The 23,654-nt window shown below is 35.6% G+C and overlaps 2 protein-coding genes across 2 annotated transcripts in view; one reads left to right on the top strand and one right to left on the bottom strand.

Annotated features, from left to right (window-relative positions):
• Nucleotides 1-1,031: 1,031 nt before the first annotated feature.
• ptcd3 (pentatricopeptide repeat domain 3) lies at nt 1,032-19,054 on the bottom strand. The gene is made up of 24 exons (XM_073820938.1): nt 18,960-19,054; nt 18,727-18,779; nt 18,589-18,619; nt 18,412-18,457; nt 18,248-18,316; nt 16,643-16,747; nt 16,428-16,551; nt 16,236-16,345; nt 15,858-15,934; nt 13,178-13,265; nt 13,014-13,074; nt 12,829-12,911; nt 12,605-12,749; nt 12,462-12,512; nt 12,258-12,347; nt 10,994-11,022; nt 10,801-10,907; nt 7,307-7,385; nt 7,132-7,222; nt 5,712-5,797; nt 5,332-5,480; nt 5,201-5,242; nt 2,426-2,584; nt 1,032-2,328 (listed from the first exon to the last, which is right to left on the bottom strand). The coding sequence occupies exons 1-24, from the start codon at nt 19,049-19,051 to the stop codon at nt 2,283-2,285; spliced, it is 2,013 nt and encodes a 670-aa protein (XP_073677039.1). The 5' UTR covers nt 19,052-19,054; the 3' UTR covers nt 1,032-2,282.
• Nucleotides 19,055-19,678: 624 nt separating this feature from the next.
• polr1a (RNA polymerase I subunit A) overlaps nt 19,679-23,654 on the top strand; it is a 48,072-nt gene continuing 44,096 nt past the window's right edge. Inside the window, exon 1 of the mRNA XM_073820279.1 lies at nt 19,679-19,821. Coding sequence (XP_073676380.1) covers nt 19,745-19,821 — 77 coding nt within the window. The 5' untranslated portion in view covers nt 19,679-19,744. The remainder of the gene's footprint in view (nt 19,822-23,654) is intronic.

The raw sequence follows: 23,654 nt of genomic DNA, 5'->3' as shown, positions 1-23,654 counted from the left end.
CTCCTTCAGACTTGTTTTTAAAAAGTATACATTTATGTCATAATCAAATCTAATATTATTTATACAAAAGAGACGGTGTTGACATGTTATGGTTGCCACAGTAGCAGTGTCCAAAAATATGAACAAGTTTAAGAGAAAATAGCAAATTTACAGGAGCTTGGCTGATCTTGAAGCATGCAGTAGAGCTGAAGATTTGATAATGTGGTCCTCAGGAATGCAGTTGACCTTGTAGTTGCCTGATTTTATTGCTTTTTATAAATATCTGACGGTGGTGACGCATATGTGGGACACATTTTGTGCAACCAAAAATAATTGTAAATATTATTCAAACACAGTGTTTGTAATTTGTGATACATATTACAATGTACTCTTTCATACAGTAAAATTATTATTCAATTAAATGATTCCTTTTTGCTTTTTTAATCAAGCTGAAATGATTATCTCCTATCTGAGGACAAGTGATTTTGTAGGCAATGGGCCAGATTTGATAATTAAATTAATACAAAATTAAAAGAAAACTATAAAAGAACCTTACATATGTGCAACTGACCCTCTGATTATAATCTTGATTCTTTTGATTTATGAAAATGTTCTTCATTTCCAACAGAATGAGCACTTTTCTTGGTGGGACATGTTTTTGCCAAATTTTCAAGAATCAGTGAACTATGAACTAACTGTAATGATCAATATATAATTTATATTAATATTTGTATTCTTTTACAAAATATGGTTCAGTAGGCTACTTTTTATTTAAATAGTAGAGCACTATTTATTTTCCATTAAGTAATCATTTTAAAAACTATCGGTTGATTAATCGGTACCCAACCCAGCTATCGTATCAGTAAAATACAATATCGTCGACCTCTACCTGTAATGCACATGTAAGCCATTCTTACTCATTTTACAAATAAACCATATCAAAGTAAGGGTCAAACTTGGGTGCAATTACTCTTGTAAGGTGCAGAAAGGCAGCCAATCAAATGAAGGCGGCACTTTTCAGTTTTGTATCCAATATACATCAGGCAGCGAAAGAATGAATACTCAGTTTATTTTATTTAATCTACTTTTCTTAATGCAGTGTCAAAGCATCTTTACAAAAAAGCTTGTTTCCATGTTTCCATCAGTCTACACTTTTAAGATATACAAGCTTATCTCGCATTACCCTATTGCTACTTAATAGGTAGCCAGTGTAGAAATGATAAAATTGATGTTTACTGAGGATGCAGGACAGTCACCTATATTAGTACATTTCAATAATCCAACAGGTAACGTTTTTTGGCAATGTTTCTAAGATAGAAGAAGAGCGTTTTTTTTTTTTTTACATGAAATATGATTTTCAAAAGACAAGTTGCTGTCTAATATATTTTTCTACATTTTCTCTCAGTCTTATGAATTCTACATATTTCACCTCCTATTTGGAATCAGTGAGCATGGGAAGTCATTTTCTTGTATGAATTGCTACAACAAAAGCATAATGGCAGTCCAGTAAAATATTAGTGTGTGCAACCTTTTTTTTTTTTTATAATAATGGGTTTCAGGTCAGGACTCTGTGGTGGCTGGTGAGCCTGGTGAATCTTGCCATTGTCATCCTGGAAAATGTATGTGGGAACATCTTTCAACATGGTTGTTGAAGTATTAAGCTACACACTCCATCAGTTAGGGTTACAAGAATTGTTGGCAAACATTCAACATGCCAGAAACATATCAACCACTGCAAAACTGAATTTGAATTGGATCTTTCAGGTAACATCATAGAATTAAGTATAAACTTGATGTAAACTTTTAAACGGGGTATTTTTGTTTTTATAAATTCAACTATTATTTTCTCTTGTGGACTATATGTTAATGACCTTTATGTGAAATATCTTATTCAGGTCAGCACTAAATAAACAATAACATGCATTTTGTGTGATCCCTCTTATTTTGGTAAAATAATTAACAAGTTGCAAGGTGTATGTTAGCTTTTGACCTCAACTGTATATATTGTCCAACTTAGACTGAGTCTCACTAAATGATTTGAGGAAGTCTAAGTCCCACCTTTATTAGCTACAATTTCTACAATAAATGACTTTTAATCAGTATTGATAAGTGTGATATGGAAGGTAACATTTTCTTTTCTTAAGCAAAATACTTTTAGCTTCCATTTGTATGAAGACAGAAATCTGTGCATGTGACAAGCATGTTTAAGTACATATTTATTAATGACATTGAAAATGAACACATTTCTCATGATATTTAGCTGCTATGATCCATCCACGCTGCAGAATGTCTCAGCACGAGATTTAATCGCTGTTAAAAGTCTGAATCTCCAGATCAGACAAGATGTTCCTGCAAGATAAAAAAAACAAAAAAAACATTATTATTGGATTCTAAAATAGTTTAATTCAACTAAAATCTCTAGGGCTGCCACAAAAGCAACACTTACTTCTGCTGCTCTGAGAGCTCAAACTCCTGTTGAACCCTCTGGATGAGTTTTGGGGTTTCGGGCAAACAGAAACCAGCGGAGATCTGCATCAGCTCCACTGCCTGATTTACATCGCCACTCTCCTTTATACACGTCAAGAACTTGTTCAACAGCTGCTCACTGACAGAACAACACATCAATGGAAACATTCAGACTATTAAGACATTAAATATAAATATAGCTGCCAGCAGCAATTACGGGGTCAAGCAATAGGCAAGTAAGGCAGCAAGCATCAAAGCAACTAAAGACATTTTAAGATGATTTTAGTCAAAATGGGTGAAAAAAAAAAAAAAATCATAAAAACAACCACTAGTAATATTTGATTTAATGGGTTATCACTTTTTAACCAATGGTTGGCGCTGTTATCAAATCGATGTGATGTGTTCAGTGTGAGGTGACAAAGGCACACAATGTTTAGTGTCAATATGTCAAATCTTTCTAGAGATAAAGCCTCAGAGTCATTTTGGCATCATGGCTCAAATTTGTTGCATTGCTATACAAAAATGGTTCGGTCTATCGACACAAAATTCATACGTTTTTGTCAGCACAGTCTGAAGATGATCTGACTCAATTATAGTGAAAATCAGACGAACGGTCATGGAGGAGTTTGAAGAAGTACGTTTCCACCTTAAATCAAAATGGCGGACAGGAAGTTCGGCCAACTACAGCATAATTAGTATGTATGTTTTTGGCATGAGCCAAGGAATATTTTGAGACCAGTTTCATTACAATAAACTAATGCAATCAAAAGTTAGTAGCATTTATAGAAATTTCATAATTAATGGTTAATGAATGGTTTATTATTTTTGACCAATAGGTGGTGCTGTTACCAAATGTATGTGGCATGGTCAGTGTGAGGTCACAGTAGCACATACAAAATTTGGTGTCAATATGTCAAAGCTTTGCAGAGATACAGTCTCAGATGCAGTTTGGCATCTTTCTAGCAAATTTGTTGATGTGCTATACGAAAACAGTTTCATATATCGACACGAAATCCATAATTTTTTCTCAGCATGGTCTGAAGTCAAATTTGGTGAAAATCAGACCAACGGTCTAGGAGAAGTTAGAAAAAAAAAGTTTGTTTTCAGCATTATTCAAAATGACGGACAGGAAGTTTGGCCAATTTTGGCATAATTGCTATCAATGTTCTCGGCATTACCCAACAAATATATTAAGATCACTTTCATTACAATAAGCCAGCGGTTCCCAATTCCAGTCCTCGCGACCCACCGCTCTGCACATTTTGTGTGTTTCACGCATCGCTTCCGACGTTTGTTCTATTCCAACGTTACTGCCCTTGCTTCGAAGTGGACATCACAGGATATTCCGCCATTATTCATTAGTTCGAAGCGAGCGTATGTGTTCCATTTGAAGGTCATTAAAGCGTGCGACACGTAAATTTAAAATGCATTTATTTACAGATGCACTTATGTCACACTTCTCTAGTAAGTTTCATCTGTGTGTGAAGACGCTGCATGCGGTGGCGTAGCGCAAATATGTGAATGACTGTTTCGAAGTATAGTAAACAGATTTCCCCCGCTTAGGGAACAGGGAGCAATGAACACTTTGCAGGGACCATGTCAATCGAATTGCAGTTCCTGCACGGACCTCACTTCTAATGAGCTGGTTATCTGAATCAGGTGTGTTAACTAGGAGAGACATGCAAAATGTGCAGAGCGGTGGGGCGCAAGGACTGGAATTGGGAACCGCTGCAATAAGCCATACATTAAGCATGCCCCTCTAAATCTAACGAGACTAGTTTTGAGATTTTTGGCCAAACTATTCAGTAGTTATAGCTAAAATAGCCATTTTTCATATCTCCAGATGATTAGAGTCAAATTTGGTGAAAATCAGACCAACGGTCTAGGAGGAGTTAGAATAAAAAGTTTGTTTTCAACATTATTTAAAATGGCAGACAGGAAGTTTGGCCAATTTTGGCATTATTGCTATCAATGTTCTTGGCATGACCCAACGAATATATTGAGATCACTTTCATTACAATAAGCATGCCCCTCTGAATCTAACCTAACCAGTTTTGAGATTTTTGGCCAATCCATTCAGTAGTTATAAGCTAAAATAGCCATTTTTTGTATCTCCTGACCACTAGGTGGCACTGTGCCGAAACACTGCAGTTAGCCTCAGGTCATGCTTGTTATAACACACACCAAGTTTGATCTCAATACGCCAAACTGTTGCGGAGATACAGCCTCGCATCCAATTTTGCGTGCTTTTCGTAGAATTCGTTTGCGTGCTATTTGAGAACAGTTTGACTAATCAACTTGAATTCCATAACTTATTGCCAGCATGGTCTGAAGATGATCTGAGCCAATTTAAGTGAAAGTCAGACAGTTCTATTCTAATAATAGAAAATAAACAAAACCTTACGATTTCAAAATTTTTAAAAATCAAAAGTTATTAGCATAAAATGTTTGAAATTTTGGTGGCGCTAGAGAGTTTGAGTTAGAGACTCCAAATTTGCTGTGGTTAATATTGAGACTGTCCTCTATCAGTGTGCCAAATTTCACAATTTTCCCGCAAGCGATTCTATGGGCTGCCATAGACTCAAGAGCGGAAGAAACGGAAGAAGAACGCCAACGGATACAATAGGTGCATTTAACATATTATTTGGTACAAAGTAAAGTAAAACATTAAATTTTAATTCCTAAAATATAAAAGTCACTACAGTTTAGCCATGGGAAAATCACTAGTCAATATTTTCAGGACCCATGATCATACCTTGGAACTCTGTTGTGTGTTTTGAAGAGTTTCAGCATTTCCCTGAATGAAAAGAAGTGAAAGGAAAACTGTGAGGTGTTTTAACTCAATTAGATCTGAATCACACTATAGGTGTCTATTAAAGATGTTACCAGGCATCCTGCTTCTTCTGAGCTGCTAGTAAAACAGAGATGAGGTCGCTGAGAGAAGTGGCTGTCCAGTTCAGTATAACCTTGCCTCGGTCACCTGCTTCGTACATTTTCTTAATGTCCAGCGCACACTCTGCAAATGACTCCTGCACCTGTACAGAAAATACACAGTACAAACCAGCACCACTATTACAGACTGACACTGACAAAAATAATGTGTCAAATTATACAAACACTTTATACATCATCTTTCAAAATTCAAAAAAATGGCTTTATAATACACTGACAAGCACAGAATTGAAAAGAAACTGGCTTAAAGGAGGAAAACTTGTGGAAGGCATGAGTATCAACCAGTATAGATGTAGATGAGGTAGAGGTAATACCTCCTGATTGTGCTTCTCTCTTGCCATAAGTGTCAGCAGCTCTTCCACCAGCGTCTGCTTGTTGCCATGGCCCAACTGTTTAATATCTGTGGAAATTGATAATACTTTAAGTCATTTACCTGTATGCAATGCAAGAATAAAATATAATACTAAATCTAGTAACACAGATAATACCTCTTCAAATGTCACAGTAAAGCAATAACACACACACAGACAAAACATCACAGACAGATTTCTGACAGAATTGTAATTTTTGCATGAAATATTTCATAGGCAATATGTATATTTATTAATATATATTATATATTTTTTAAATTAAACATAAATACAGGGGATCTGCAGAATTTTTTAAATCAAATTGAAGGCTCTGTAAGACCTCTTTTAAGACCTGCATAAATAAAATTAATACCATATAAGCAGGGTAGGTATGTCTATGGCAATAAACCATAAAATGACTGTCAAAACATAATTTACAGGTTTTCACAAAAACATGATAAACTTTAAATTTTTGCCTTTAAATCATTTAGTCAATTATTACATTCATTTAAAACATATAAATGTGACCTGGACCACAAAACCAGTAATAAGTCTACATTTTTTGAAACTGAGATTTATACATAAGCTTTTCCATTGATGGTTTTTTAGGATATCACAATATTTGGCCGAGATACAACTACTTGAAAATCTGAAATCTGAGGGTGCAAATCAAAATATTGAGAAAAATCGCCTTTGAAGTTGTCCAAATAAAGCTCTTAGCAATGCATATTACTAATCAAAAAATTAAGTTTTGATATATTTACGGTAGGAAAAAAAAAAAAAAAAATCTTCATGGAACATGATCTTTACGTAATATCCTAATGATTTTTTGGCATAAAAGAAAAATGTATAATTTTGACCCAGACAATGTATTTTTGGCTATTGCTACAAATATATCCATGCTACCTAAAACTGGTTTTGTGGTCCAGGGTCACAAATATATCTTACAGCTTTAACTGTTTTGATTTTTGAAAGGCACATTAGCTTCTTGTTGATCCACTTTTTTACATTTACAAGTCTTTACAAATCGCTGCATAAAATATCAATAAAAACAGCAGATGGGCTTATTGAAAATGCACATTCATTCTCTGCCAGTAGCTAACGCATTTGGAACGGCAGAAATTACTTACTTTTATTAGATGAAATGAGAATGCTATCGAAGCTTTTTTGAAAAGTGCAGCGCTAATATTTATTCAATGAAATCATAGCCTTTTAAAGTTTAATTTTCACATTAAACCATTTTGCTAGTCTTTCAGTCCCCACATTTAAGACCTCTTGAAATTACAATTGAACATTTTCTTGTACCATTTAAGGCATTTGATACACTTAAATTTAAGGACCCACGAAACCCTGAAACAAATGAATGAAACAATCAATAAAGCACCTTTCCATATTTGCGGGATAAGGTCTAATCTGTTGTCGGTATCAAGCGCTTGGATCAGATCCATCACGGCTTTCCAACCGGGGTAGTACACCTGCAATCAGATCACATCAACCCTCATCACTTCTCCATTCTGTGTGCAATTACATGAAGCATCATATGATTACGTTTTACTCACTGAAGGAACAAGATCTCTGTACCACTTCAACACCACGTCAATGTTTTCCATCATACAGAGCAGACTGAAGAACCGTGCACTGAAAGACAGAAATCAGATATTAAACAGATCAGCAAATTACTTTTACATGTACATTTAATCATTTAGCAGATGCTTTTATTTAAAGCAACTTACGAATGAGAACAGTAGAAGCAATCAAACCAACAAAAGAGCAACGATATGCAAGTTTTATGTAAATATGTTGAAGGGGTGGATTCTGGAATTCACTGCTGCTTCAATATACTTATACTTTTCAATATTTTGCTGCAGCGAACTAAATTTTTTTGTGAAAACAATTGAACAAAGGCATCAGTACACTATTAGAGAAAGTTTATGAATACACATTTGAGTAATTCTGAGAATGTAAATTGATGAATAATGGAAAAAAAATTTAATTGGCTCTAAACGTTTATGTACAAAATTATTTAACCCCCAAAAGTCAAATTTTGTGCAGAATCTTTTATTCTTTAAAACCACCGATAAAAGCTGCCTGTAAGTGCTTAGAAGCTTCTGTCACCTCTCTACTGCAATCTTGGCCCATTCCTCACCTGAAAAAGCTTTCAGATCACTGATAATCTTTGGTTTTCACTTCGTTTTCTTCAAATTCAATTAAATATTTTCAACGAGAATTAAATCTGGAGACTAAACAGGCCACTCGAGAACATTTTATAAATGATCACTGAACCAAGCATAAGTGGATTTGGATGCATACGTTGGGATGATTTTCCTGCAGGAAAGTCCATGGATTATTAGCTTCAGTCTTCGCACCAAAGGCATCACAATTTTTGCTAAAATGGCCTGATACTTCAAAGAATGAGAGCCATGCTTGTCTTGTGTTCATCTTATACACTGCATTGACATGTTTTTCCATCTTTCATTGGGTCATCTTGCAAGTCTTTGGCTGTACATTGCAGGTTGTTCTGATCAAACATTTCATGATATTGTGCTTTTTCTTCAACACCCTTAAAGGTTTTCTATTACATTTGAAGAAATAAGGCTGCCAGTTGTGTCTCTATGAACTTTTAAAACCTTCATATAGCCTTAGATTAGTTAAAGTAATTAAATTATTTAATCTCTATAGCTTTGTGAGTGCTCTGTTGACTTTGTCATATTATCTACTCAAACTTCAGCACATGCATGGGCTAACTGTATGTATGTGTAAAAGCTCAAGCTTCTAGTAGTTTATAAAGGTTTAATTGTGTTTTAAGACAATTCTGTTCCTCACCATACAAATAAAACTAAAAAACAGCAATGTTGAATAGGTGTTGAATAATTATGACATCTTAGAATTCTAACATATTACATTATATATTGATATTATTACTTAATTTTCCAGTAATGCAAAGATGCAATTTTTATAAAGATATGGATCTTTAGAAAAGCTTGTACTTGTAAAGTACTGCAGTCTCTAGGGGGTTAAATAATTACGTCCATAGCACTGCTCAGTTTGTCATCTTCAAAATGAATTGCATTTTTGAGGGCCTAAACATGCTCGAAAACTCATGAAACTTTGCATGCACATCAGAACTGGTGAAAATTTACGTCTGACATGGGTTTTAGAAGTGGGTGTGGCAAAATGGCTTAATAACGCCACCTATACACGTTCAGCAGAGTGCGCTTTCAGCTTCGCTTCACGTACATGCACGAAAATCAATACCTACAAAACAAAAAAGCCTCTTGGAGCAAAATCTCAAACCCAACAGGAAGTTGGTCATTTTTCATTTTCTCAGCAAATTTTGTGTCATTTTTGCAATTTTCAGGGGTCATACTCCTCCTATAGATTTATTCAGATCAACACCAAATTTAGACAGTCTAATCTAAAGGCCCATGTGACGTTAAATTGCGAAGATCTAGAGTTATTGTTGGAGGGTGTGTCCCCAGCAGCCTGACAGATTTCGATGTTTCGCCATAAAACAGGAAGTTGTTATAACTCAGGCACACAATGTCCAACCTGCCCCAAACATCACGTGTGGTAACACTCCTGATCTGAGGACATCTACATGCCCATATTTAGTTATAGTCATAATGCCATCTGCTGGCAAAAGGAAGTGACCAGTTTTAAGCTGTAACAAACTCCTAAAGGCCTTAGCGATGTTAAATTGCGAAGATCTTGAGGTTTCGCTGAAGGTCATGTCTGTGGTGGCCTGACAAATTTCGATGTTTCACCATGGAAATAAAAGTTGTTATAACTCATAAAATGTCCAATCTGCATCAAACTTCACACGTTCGATAAAGAGTTGTGGCCTGAACACATGTAAAGGCCAATATTCAGTTATAATCATAGCGCCACCTCTTGGCAATGGGATACATCATACTTTGCACTAACTTAAATATATCAAGTTCAATCTGCACCAAACTTCTTATGTTTGATGAAAGTGCTGGCCTGAACACATCTACATGCCAATAATCAGTTATAGGCATAGCGCCGCCAGCTGGCAGCAGGACGTTTTGCACATATTAATGACTGAGATATTCCTCCTTGATTTACTATATTAAAAGCATACTGCCCACCGCTCGCTGTTCTCCTAAAGCCACTGGTTGGCGGTGAGCCCGGGTGCGAGGGCCCTATCATCGCTGCTTGCAGCTTTAATTTCGATTGCAACTGTATATCTTTTCTAGTTGTTTATTAAATGAATTGGGTGCGAGGGCCCTATCATCGCTGCTTGCAGCTTTAATTTCGATTGCAACTGTATATCTTTTCTAGTTGTTTATTAAATGAATTGAAGGACTTCCCCATGTGAAACTTGAGTAATATAGAATTAGATATCTTCTCATTGGAATGTGCTCTCTCTTTGGTTTTAGAAAAGCAGCTAACATGTTAAAACATATGTTTACTCCTCTGACTTACTAGGGTAAGTAAGTCAAAGGAGGCCATTAGGGCCTCTCACCTACATTACTAATTTACAATTAAAGCATTTACTTTATTTTTTTTTTATCTTTAAACATTAGAAAATAATGAACAATACTACTGAAACCTAGCTGAGAAACAGTACTTCATATCTGGATGTTAGGGGAAAGTTACTGATTAGACGTTGGGTTTGAACAATCCAGCCTTGAAGAAGCTGCGTATTCTCTATTTGTATGCGTCTTAGTATCTGTTTTGCAGGACTACTGTATACTTAATTTTTCTTCAAATAATTGCATCTTTGTTCATCACAGCTTGGGTGTTAACTGTAAATTCCCCTACAATGTATATACTTTTGCAGTATTATTGGTGATTTTGAATTACTACAGTGCTCAACCAACAAATTCTCTAATAATGGTTATTTTTTCCTCAATCACATTATCTTTTAAGTATTTTATATTAAGTGCTTCCATGCTGTGATTAATTTGACCCATGCACATTTTTCCCCACTGCAGGTCACACTGTGATTAGTATTTTTCTATAAAAAAAGAGTCATGTTAGGGGAAGGGCTGATGGAAAAAGCTCTTGAATAATGAGTGAAGTTACTTACTAGTAGATGTTGCATTGGAAATCATTTCCCAGAAGTCTCCAGTTCTCTCCAACCCCCAGCAGCTCATGGACCCTGTACGCCTGCTCCACGTCCTTAGTATCAAGACACTGTAGATAGAGATGCCAACAGGGTCATATGCAATCCTAACGTGACCAGTTATTATTAAGCGGTGCTGTTGACTAAGAGCACTTACGACTCTCATAGCAGTAATGAAGAACAGTGCTGAAAAACAAAAGCAATGCAGATGTGATTCAATGACTCAACTCTGTAGATACTGTCTATATGTACACTATATACACACTTTTACAAAAATGCATCAATACATGTTAAAGTGTAATACTTAGGGCTTGTCCAAATACCCACAATTACCATCTTGGCCACTTGAAAGCATGTGCAAGGGACAGAAATTAAATGCACAAAACTCTTCCAGGTCTGAAATACATCATATCTCAGTTTTCTAAACCCACACTCAGGAACTCATGTACCCTTGATTTTTAAGGTGAGACACTGCAGGTGAATAGGGTTTAAAAAAAAACAACTAATAGTTATCACCTTACTTACCCAGTTGATTGATTACATTGATAATTGCAAATGTTTTTTGTATTACAAGTTTTCTAAAATGTTAGGTTTAAATATGCAAATGAGGCATTATTTAATGAAATATGCACTCATTTGCATACATTTCTAATACAAAAATCTAAACACTGGATGAAGTCTTGTTTAATTTTTTTGACATTTTAGAAGTCAAATGTTTTCACAGAAGGAATTTTTGGTATCTCATTTTGTTACTCCATAATTCAGAAAATAGTCAAAACAGGCAGAAAACGATAGATTTAAGATATAGATATAAAATTAAGCAAATTATATATGAACAAATCCCTCTGTAAAAACCTTCAAAATATAGACAAAATGTAAAGTTTGGTGTGTGTAAGTGCTACTGAAGTTGAGATATATGGCTTAGTCTAGGAGAAAAAAAAAACTCATTTTGAGAAAACGGCCTTTAAAAATCTGTATTGTAATTGAAATATATTGACAAACAGATCAAGTGCTATAAAAGAAACACTTAACAGTGCCTTTTGGATGTTTTCTTTCCACTAGTCTGAAAAAACACTTGACAAACACTATGACAAACCAAAAAGTCCAAAATCTGAAAAAAAAAAAAAAAAAAAAAAAAAAAAAAGTGTTTTTGCCTGCAGTGTCTTCCCTTAATACTTTGCACTTTAATACTGCACTGTGTGATTTGCTTGCATTTTTACAGTGTGTCCCATTAACCAATCAAATGTTTTTATAACACTAGTGATCTTCACACCCACTGTAACATTTAGGCCAAATAAGGAACATGTGTCTTAAGTGACTGCAGAGAGCACAAGTGTGGGTACTGGGACAGGGCAGACAGGCCCACAGTGATTTGAACAAAACCTTAGTTAGTAAACACCGCTGTAATAATAAGCAGATACCATCATCAGGGTCCTGTGGAGTGAAGCTCTTGCCTGACACCTCATTTATCACTTCCTGCAGAATGTCTTTTTGGCTCTGCATTAGGGCACCTGCAGAGCAAAGCAGGATGGGAAATGCATGACTGTGTGTTTCTTCTGTGTGTGTGTGAACATTTAACATGTTTATTCTTATCATTTTAAGATATAAAAATCACCCTTTATGACCTGGTTTATAAAATATGCCAAGCAAGTGATTGTAAGAGGCCAGACTGGGATCTGAAATTAAAGAAAAACAATCAGTTTTAGGTACTAAAACAGGCATAAAAATATCATTCAGCACTTATTTCCTGTGAAAGCACTCAACGGACCGATGGAGAGAGCCTTCATCTCACTGATCACAGGAAAGGCCTGTGATTTGCCCAGAGTGCCACAGCGTCTCAAAGCCTTCAGGACAGCGTTAAACGTCAGGAGGTTTGGCTTGACCTTCTGCTCTGCCATCTGCTTCAACAGATCCTACAAAACAGACACAGACTGATGCAGAAACTACTTAAGACAGCGGCTTTCACAACAAAATCTGACAAAATCCACAAACCACTATCAGCTCCCATTTTTCAGTGTATTTCTCTTTTACGCCTGGGGCGGCTGCGATCAGGGCATTGAAGGTGTGCACATCAGCTGAGGACAACAAAACATGGCAATTCAGCTGTGGAAGTGTTCATTTAGCTGTGGAAACGTTTCATTTGAATTGATTCTAAAAACTGTAAATCTCACACTCACCTTTCAGTCGGTTGTTCAGCAGGTCAGTGTAGATGTTGAACGCTTTAAAATAAGCACCATACTGTAAAATCAAGCGCACATTCATTTATCTTCTGCTATCAAATCAATCAATTTATAAATTTAAAATCAATTTATAAGCATACGTTATTTTTTACATACGTTACCTTCACCATGCCTCTTATCAGAGCACTGTATGAATGAGTGTTTGGCTCTGACAGCAGCGCAAAGATCCTCTCTGCATTATTATTCTCTCTAAAAGGGAAAAACAAGACAAGGCGACCTCTGACAGTGTATTTTCTTGATGTATTTTGTTATGCAGATACACGATCAGTCAAACCTTTGGAATAAATAGGATTTTTTACAGTTTGAAAGAAGTTTCTTATGCTCATCAAGACTGCATTTATTTAATTAAAAATACAGTAAAACAGATTTCATATATTATGTAGTATTAACACAATCTAAGATGATCATTTTTTAAATATATTTCATATTACCATTAGGGATGCACCGAATGTTCAGCAACCGAAACCGAATAAGCAAAAAGCCTGAATAAATCATACCGAACAATGACATGACGTGATCAAATAGAGGCGCGCACTAATGCAGCAAACACGTCAACAGTGTGGAAGCATTTAAAGGGATGGTTCGGAGTAGAATTGACTTCATTGCTATGCACTCCGAAGCCCATCTAAATACCCCATCCGAAGTTTTTTTTTACCTTAGTCAAACATTTATGGAAATATTAGAGTTTTTCGAATTGCTTGTTACAGGAGTGAATGGTACATGTGATGTATCTCGTAAATTGCACCACTAAACGTGCAAGTAATCTTACCAAACTTGTACAGTAGTGTAAATAGGTTATGTACTCACAAAACGCTGCATCGGAACATTTGTAAGTCCACCATGAGTGTTTTAAAAACACGTTTTACCCGAGAACTACTAGTCTCAGAAACTACAAGTCGACGTCACTTCCCTGGTTTGAAAAAAGCACGTAAAAGTCCTCCTACTACATCTGTCTGCATGTCAACTTGTAGGAGGACTTTTACGTGCTTTTTTCAAACCAGGGAAGTGACGTCGACGTGTCGCCATTTGTAGTTTCTGAGACTAGTAGTTCTCGGGTAAAACGTGTTTTTAAAACACTCATGGTGGACTTACAAATGTTCCGATGCAGCGTTTTGTGAGTACATAACCTATTTACACTACTGTACAAGTTTGGTAAGATTACTTGCACGTTTAGTGGTGCAATTTACGAGATACATCACATGTACCATTCACTCCTGTAACAAGCAATTCGAAAAACTCTAATATCTCCATAAATGTTTGACTAAGGTAAAAAAAAACTTCGGATGGGGTATTTACATGGGCTTCGGAGTGCATAGCAATGAAGTCAATTCTACTCCGAACCATCCCTTTAAGACTGTTTATTGTAATTTTACTGTTGTTCTGTAAAATAAAATAAAAAAGTAAGACAAAAATAATGATAACAATCATTACAACAGCTCTATTAATACATTTATTATAACATTCTCCTTTGCTCAGCAAGGCTGCATTTATTTGTACATTAAAAACACATGCCTGATTCAAGAAGGCGGTCTTAAAAATAGCCAAAGAATATTATTTTACTAACTTATTCATTGGAAGTTAAATTGTGCTTTGTTGGTAGGCTATAACGTCTACTAGAATGTAAAAAATGTTCAGTGTTGAATAAATATTAAATTGTTTATTAATTATTTAAATCGTTGTTTTATAATGATTTTTAAAACACAAAAAAAGACAAAACTGTAAAAAGCAAATATTGGTTATTTAATTTATGCAATGGTAAAAGATAATTGTGTCCTTCGCTCCGGTGTGTAATTTTCATTTCGGTGCATCCCTAATTACCATATTAGAATGATTTCTGAAGGATCATATGGCACTGAAGACTGGAGTAATGATGCTGAAAATTCAGCTTTGATCACAGGAATAAATTACATTTTAAAATAAAATAGTAAAACATTTAAAAAAATTTGTTTTAAATCTTAATTATTCTAAAGTTCTGTGCAGTGTTGGGGAAAGTTACTTTTAAAGGTAATGCATTACAATATTGAGTTACTCCCTAAAAAGTTACTTTTTATGGAAAGTAATGCGTTATGTTACTTTTGCTTTACTTTTTAAATCTGGGCAGGGCTTGCTTGTTTGTTTTTAATATAAAAAGTTCTATTTTTGGCAAATGTAAAAGCCTTTTCACACCAAAAGCCTCAGGCTTAGAGAAAAGTAAATTGATGTCTGTACAGTAGACCGCAGAAGAAAAGATGTCAACTCTTCAGCATTAAAAAAAAGGTAAACAAATGTTTGATTATCTTGAGTAATTTTTGCTTATTAGTATGGATGAATTGGATCATCGAAGGTCGGCAGCAAAGACATCGGTTAATAGAATGGGATGAAATACATAAAGGATATTTCTATTATTTAACGCATTTAATTATTGCAGGTTTGAGTTGAATTTCACTGTTTTTATTCATTTTGAGGATTACTGTATCTGTTTTTTAGCGAGTGAGATGAATTAATGCATGTTCACATTTATTCTAGAACTAAAGTAAAATCTTACTCACAATTTCTTTCAACATGGGGACAGGAGAGCTTTTAATCAATAAATGAGGGCAAAAAGTAACTGCCATTACTTATTTGAAAAAGTAACTCAGATATTTTCTTGTCAATTAAAAAGTAATGCATTACTTTACTAGTTACTTGGAAAAAGTAATATTATTACGTAACTTGCGTTACTTGTAATGCATTACCCCCAACACTAGTAGAACATATTTTACTAGAAAAAAAGTTTGTCTCCTAAACTCTGTAATCACTCACTTCCAGGTGGCCTTCAGTAAATCATTGGCTTTAGGTCCTCTTCCCTTTTTAGTCTGTGGTTCATCCTGGACGTCCTCCTGGGGTTTTACCATGGGTAAGAGTTGTTGTGAGGCATTAGATGGAGTTAAAAAAAAACATAATACACAAAAAATAAAATGAAGTATAAAATATATTATTAAATGAATCAGTATTACTGGTCCAATATTGACATTTATTACTGATTATCTGCAATATCTAAACATATTTTATGTTTTAAAAAAAATCTTCAATGACTGATCTGACAATTATTTCAGTCTCCAATACACAATGTGTGCAACAAATGTGTCACCAAAGCATCAGAGGATTTTAAACATTGTTTTATGGCATGACTGGCCCTACCGTCTCCTCATTCCTCTGTTCTGGAACATTCTCTTGTGTGGGATCAATATCTCCATAGAAACAAATCAGATCTAACAACTGATTGGTCACATCCAATGACACTGATGTACCTGTACAGAATACACTGATCAGTCATTCAGTCACAGTTAAACACAACATATATGTGTCATTATACTACACGCTCGATCTTACCGGCCTGCAGCAGTTGGTCGTAGAGATCCACAGCAGCTTTGACTTTTCTCATCTGAATTCTCTCTATGAGAGCAGCTTCTGACATCTCCTCTATCTGAGCCCCAAGAGTTTCCGGCATCAAACACTTCCAACAGAAGTAAATAAGTATTTCACATTCATAAGCACAAGCCCTCATAAGCAAACCAATCCATTAAACACAAATACTGGGCACTCACGGGAATATGAGGGTGTGCGTAGTCTTTCTGGAAATATTTCGGGTATGTATTGATGAAATATTTGGCAGCATTTTTACCCGATTCCTGGGACAAGGAAATTAATTTCTGTGCAGGAGAAAAAGAAGTTAGTGCAGTTAGTAAATATATACATTCATTCATTAATTTTTCAGCATTAAATCACAACATAAAAATAATATATGACCCTGGACCACAAAACCAGTCATAAGGGTCAATCTTTTTAAATGAGATTTATACATCATCTGAAATCTGAATAAATAAGCTTTTCATTGATGTATGGTTTGTTAAGATAGGATAATTGGAATTGGAAAATCTGGAATCTGAGGGTGCAAAAAATTCACAATATTGATTTTTATTTCCACATTTTTTCAGCTGTTTATGGTCAAATGATTGCAAATTTCGACCTATGTTTTTATGAGTTGTAAAATGTGAAAGAAGTTAATGTGCTTTCTAAAAATCTAAACAATTAAGACAGTAATATTTATGTTAAAAAAAATATATAATAAATGATATACTCGATTTATCCATTTTAATGGTATAAAGGCTGAAATGCCATTGCATAAGATATTTTGTTTTGTGTGAATCTGTATCTGAATTATAAATCATGCCATTTTATGGCTTAATATTCTACTGTACATTGTCAAATCCCACTCATACTGTTAATTTTACTTGTGCAGCTCTTAAAAAGGGTCATAAATTGCCTTAAATAGATATTTTAAAATTCCGAAGATACACCAAATAGTAAAATAAATTCCTTCCTTGATATTTGTTCATATTTGTGTATTGAAAACAGTTTTGATTGACATTTAGACTCCTATCTGATTTTCTATATTTAAAAAAAAAAAAAAAAAGGCTACCAGAGATTTTGAAATTTTGCGAGCCCTGCAGCATTAAATCACAACATAAAAAAAAGCTTTCCATTGATGTATGGTTTGTTAGGATAAAATAATTGGAGATACGACTATTTGAAAATCTGCACAAAAAAAAAAAATTGCAATTTTGAGAAAATCGCTGTCAAAGTTGTCCAAATGAAGTTCTTAGCAACGCTTATTACTAATCAAAAATTAAGTTTTGATATATTTACAGTAGGGAATTTACAAAATATCTTCATGGAACATGATCTTTATATCCTAAAGATTTTTGGCATTAAAGAAAATAACAATAATTTTGACCCATACAATGTATTTTTGGCTATTGCTACAAATATACCTGTGCTATTTATGACAGTTTTTGCGGTCCAGGGTCACATATAAAATAATAATAATGAAAAAATGCCTGCCATCGGTAAACATTCATTCTATTAATGTAAATTGTGTACTTTCTGAGACAGTATCATCATTAAATAGAATAGCAAAAATAATAATTTTTTAACTGGTAGTCCAGCCAATGCTGATGTGTTGGGCCAATCTGGATGCTCAAAGGGTATGAATGGTATATGTATAGATGGAGAAAGTATTTAAACTTAAAGAAAACTGCATGTCTTTACTGGTCCTAAAAATGGCAGCTACCATAACAAATGCCGTAGCTAAAAATTTGTACTGAAAACATGAAATGATCTGACAGTCAGTTCAATTAATATCTACTCACAAACTCTGATGACGATTTTGGAGTGAGGTATGGATCATCCTGGAATCTGTAATCTGAGGCTGTAGGATCCTATAACAAACACACAAACACACTGTAACACTTACATTATATATTAGATAAAAATACATTTTAACATGGATGTTTGAGTTGTCTGATGAACATACCCCGTTTACAGTGGATGCCAGTGCCTGTAAGACAGCCTCTTTACTCCTGATAACAGTTTGTTAATGAATTAATGATACAAAATATGAAGTTCATAACTTTAGAAACATAAATTCACTGATCATGTGAATTAATGAGTTATAACAAAAACCATGTGTTCAGGGCTAACCAGTACATACCATGTTTTCTTCCTTGGAATGACTATTTCTTCTGAAAAAAGGAAGAAAAATGAGATTTATTTCTGATTAGAAAACATATTAATTTCCTAAAGCACAAACCTTTTTCTAAAAAAAATAAACAGAAATGAGTTGTCAAACCTGGCGAAGAAACGGCAGGTTGCTGATTTGCAGCAGAACATAAAACAAAACTCCTGCAATCAAACCACATAATGAGCGTGTTTATGTTATGCGAATGATAAAACCTGAGCTGAAACACAGCCCCTTGAAATGACCTAGAGACAACCTGTCATTACTTTACATACATTAAATTTAAAGAAAATGGCATATAATAAAACAGCGCGAATTAGCTAATCCTTTTGCATTTTTCTTACCTATTAGGCCATGACTTCTGCAGTTGAACGCGCACTATTCTGCTGCTCTTACACACATGATGCCGAAGAGCTTGCGAACAGGAGGACGCCATGATACCAATGTGCGTGATCAAAAATCATTCGGTGGAACTTCACTGGCGCTCTCTAAGGTTCCTAGGAAATAATAGGAACGTTCCTGCAGGGGGCGCTTGGCGGATCAGAAAGCTGAAATCGCCGCGGCAACACCACAGTTGTGATTGGTCCATCCAGTTTAGCGTTGAGCAGAGCCAGAGCCATAGAGAGATCTCTATGGCTCTGGCGTTGAGAAAAGTCACATGTGTCATGTGACCAAATCGCCGTCTAGACAACATTTTATTAGATAAATTGATCAGTCTAAATAATGATAAAGATAAAGTTTAATCATTTATTAAATTTAAATACACAAAAATGAATACAAATAAAAACAAAAAACAAATACTCTTACTGGGTTTCGAAATCGCGTCTACGGTTGGGATATACCATCTCAACAAACAATATAGAAGATATAAATAAACTATTCTTAATACGATTTCGTCGAATATTAAATTTCAGGTGTTATATTATACTAGCATATAATTAATATCTTTCATTGTTTCTAATGCGAAAGTCTCTACTCTTTACTCTCACTTATGTACACCCCCCAGTCTGGGCGTGTAATTTGGTATCGTCCGCTCTCTCAGTACAAGTTCCCACGTGTTAAAGTTTCACATGACGCACATGGAGAATACAGAAGATTTTCTCTAATTTATGTATTTATTATTTGGAAAATGTTGTTTTCAAAAGAAACACCATGGAGGCAATTAGAGGGCATGTCGTTTGGCTTGTTCACCACTGATGAAATAAGGTAATAATGCACTTGCACAGCTCATACCGAACACAGCTCAGTTGCATGTTACTGTAAAGACACCTATAGTTCTTGCCTATTAAAAACAAACAGTTTATTTAACACATAGTGAGCCTTGTGGCAACATGCTCTATATGCTGTCACAGTGTTTGAAAAACACGTCTGTTATATCCCGTTACGTCTGAGTAAAACCCAAGTAGTAAACAAAGCTGGGGTACGTTTCCTAAAAGCGTTGTTAGTTCCATTGAACTCTGTTGATAATGACGGAACTAGAGACCATAGTTGCTTTTGGGAAACGCACCCCTTAAATTTCTCCAAGAGCAACTTGGTTGATGACATAGTCTGGAAAAGATCATGGCTTTCACTTGGGAAATACTGTATTTCTAATAAGGAAAAGGAAACACATTTTAAAATTTTACATAAAATATATCCTGTTAATTCTAATGTTTCTAAATATTTGGACATTGACAGCTCATGTTCTTTTTGCAAACAAGCAGAGGAGACTTTAATACATCTTTTTTTTTTTTTTTTGATTGTCCTTCATCCAAGCAATTTTAGTCTGACCTAGGTTCTCATATACAGGTATGTGCCAAAAAATTATAATATCGAGGGAAAGTCCATTTATTTCAATAATTTGTTTCAAAAAGTGAAACTTGTATGTTATATTAGTTCACTACACACAAAGTGAAATATTCCAAGCTTTTATTTGTTTCAATTTTAATGATTATGGATTAAAGTAGGGGTGCACCGATCCGATATTAGGATCGGATATCGGCCCCGATATTGAAAAAATAGCTGGATCGGGGATCGGGAAAAAATTAACAGATCCACGGGCCGATCCATTTTTTTTTTCCTCTTTTTTTTTTTCTTCCTCCGTCGCAGCCAGTGACTGTAAATATAGGTTTGATTACTATTGTATGTGTGACCAATATACTATTTTGTTTCTACTGCTACATTTTATTTATTTACATTTATTTTAAGAAGTTTGATCACATTCTGTTTTCGATTTGAATGCACAATTGTTCTTTAAATAAATAAGTATTCAATACATTACATCTGTTTTGTCTTAGTTAGGAAAGTAATGTTTAGTTAGGAAAGTTTGGTGCCTTTAGTTTCTTCTACATGGTGGAAGGTATGCAGTTTATTATTAATTCAACAATGGCATCGGATCGGTATCGGGTATCGACAGATATACAAAGCCCAGGCATCGGCATCGGTATCGGGACTGAAAAAGTCGGATCGGTGCATCCCTAGATTAAAGACAAAAAAAAAAAAATCCAGTATTTCACAAAATTAGAATATTTCATGTGACCAATAAAAAAAAGGATCTTAAACACATGTTGGCCTTCTGAAAAGTGTGTTAATGTACTGTATTATGTCCTCAGTACTTTGTTGGGCCTCCTTTTGTACTAATTACAGCACCAAGGCGGCGTGGCATGGAGGCGATCAGCCTTTGACACAGTTGCAGTTGAGGTGTTATGGAGCCCAAGTTGCTTTGATATTGGCCTTCAGCTCGTCTGCATTTCGGGGTCTCTGTTCCCTCATCTTCCTTTTGATAATACCCCATAGATTTTCAATGGGGTTTAAGTCAGGTGAGTTTGCCGGCCAATCAAGGACAGTTATTCCATGGCTATTAAAACCAGATACTGGTCGTTTTGGCTTTGTGGGCAGGTGCCAAATCCTGCTGGAAAATAAAATCATCATCTCCAAAAAGTTTGATTATGCGTCAAGCCACTCCTGAACAAAAACAACGTCAGAAGCGTCTGTGCTGGACTAAGGAGAAAAAGTACTGGTCTGTTGCCCAGTGGTCCCAAGTCCTGTTTTCAGATGAAAACAAATTTTGCATTTCATTTTGAAATCAAGGTCCCAGAGTCTGGAGGAAGACCGGAGAGGCACAAAAGTCAAGCTGCTTAAAGTACAGATTGAAGTTCCCACAGTCAGTGATGGTTCGGGGAGCCATGTCATCTGCACCAGAGCCAGAGCTCCATTCACCAGACACATTATCCCTCTCTCCAGCATCTCCACTTCTAAGCTTCTCACAGAAAATGGAGGAACTGGTATATGCTGGAACCAGACTCTCCCACTCTTTTGCTGCAAGCCCCCAGTTATCAACTAAAAAACGGCAGGCGCCACAACCACCAAAGCCTGCGGGCCCAGCTCACCCCCCTCCACCTGTGAGAGCTCTCCGGCCGCTGCCACAATGCCAGGGCTCAAACCCTCCTGCGTCTGCTGTGAGTGAAACAAAAACAACTGATAACAGCTCTCAGTGATATGTGTCGGGTGCCCGCTACGATAGCAGCAACACTCAGCAATGTTTACAGAACAAGCGGGAACCCAGTGTGCCTGTAGCTTTCCCTATTTCTGTTTTAATATGTGATAGAAAGTCTAAGGCCCTCTCAAATCGTACGGTTCACACATCTAATCTGAGGCTTATTAGGCATCAAACTAAGATTGCTCTAGAGACAAAAAGTAATGCCATCAAGCTAGCATTTTTAAACGTTCGCTCACTAAAAAATAAATCACTTCTGATCAATGACTTTATAACCACAAACAACCTGGATTTTATGTTTCTAAATGAAACATGGCTAGAAGACAGCTGCAGTGCAACAGTCCTCAATGAAACAGCCCCTCCTAACTTTACTTTCATGAGTGTCTGCAGAGCTGTTAGGAGAGGTGGAGGTGTAGCTGCCCTATTTAAAGATGTCTATCAATGCAAGCAAGTGTCATTTGGCCAGTACATGTCTTTTGAATATCTGGATTGTGCTGAAAGGTGCTCCACGCATTTTATTTATCATTATTTATAGGCCCCCAAAATACTGTCCAGCCTTTGTTGAAGAGTTCACAGAACTGCTATCAATGATTTGTTCAGAGTTTGACTGTTTTGCTATTGCAGGGGATTTTAATGTTCACATAGAAAATGCAGAAAGCAAAACTACAAAAGAAATTATAACGGTTTTGAACACGTTTGACCTGATTCAGCATGTGCATGGGCCTACACACAATCGTGGACACACTCTTGATTTACTCATCAGTAAGGGTCTAAAGATTTCATCCACTGTTATCAAGGATGTAGCACTATCTGATCACTTCTGTATTTTCTTTGATATATTGATCTCTGCTACCACTGACTCTAGATCTGTCTCTGTCAAAAAGAGATGCATTAACGATAACACTAGTGTGCTATTTATGAAGGCTATATCTTCAATGCCAAGCATTTCTGCAGACTCTGTTGATCTTCTCCTGGAGTCCTTTAACTCAAAAGTTAAGAATTTCATTGATGACATTGCGCCTGTAAAAAGCAAAAATATGATTGGCAGACAGAAATCAACGTGGAGAAAATCAACAGCTGTACAGAGTATGAAAAGACAATGCAGAAAGAGCAATCTTGATAACACCATACTGAGCAACTATAGACCAATATCAAATCTTCCTTTTATAGGCAAGATTATTGAAAAGGTTGTTTTTAATCAGCTGAACCACTACATAAACTCAAATGGATACCTGGACCATTTCCAATCTGGTTTCAGACCACATCATAGCACAGAGACAGCGCTCATAAAGATAATAAATGATATTCGCCTAAATTCAGATTCTGGCAAAATATCAGTGCTGGTACTACTAGATCTCAGTGCTGCGTTCGACACTGTCGATCATAACATTCTTTTAGATAGATTGGAAAACTGGGTCGGGCTTTCTGGGATAGTTCTAAATTGGTTCAGGTCATACTTAGAAGGGAGAGGCTATTATGTGAGTATAGGAGAACATAAGTCAAAGTGGACGTCCATGACATGCGGAGTCCCACAAGGCTCAATTCTAGCGCCGCTGTTGTTCAG

The sequence above is a fragment of the Garra rufa genome, chromosome 16, assembly GCF_049309525.1.
Source record: "Garra rufa chromosome 16, GarRuf1.0, whole genome shotgun sequence".
Taxonomy (NCBI): domain Eukaryota; kingdom Metazoa; phylum Chordata; class Actinopteri; order Cypriniformes; family Cyprinidae; genus Garra; species Garra rufa.
The sequence above is the reverse complement of the archived record's forward strand: the minus strand, read 5'-3'. Positions and strand labels throughout refer to the sequence as shown.

Coding starts and splice junctions, on each gene's coding strand:
- ptcd3 (XM_073820938.1), bottom strand. CDS start 19,051: ATGGCGTCCTCCTGTTCGCAAGCTCTTCGGCATCATGTGTGTAAGAGC. Junction 18,458..18,588: donor ATTCCAAGGAAGAAAACATG/GTATGTACTGGT, acceptor AACTGTTATCAG/GAGTAAAGAGGCTGTCTTAC. Junction 5,243..5,331: donor CAGAAGAAGCAGGATGCCTG/GTAACATCTTTA, acceptor CTTTTCATTCAG/GGAAATGCTGAAACTCTTCA.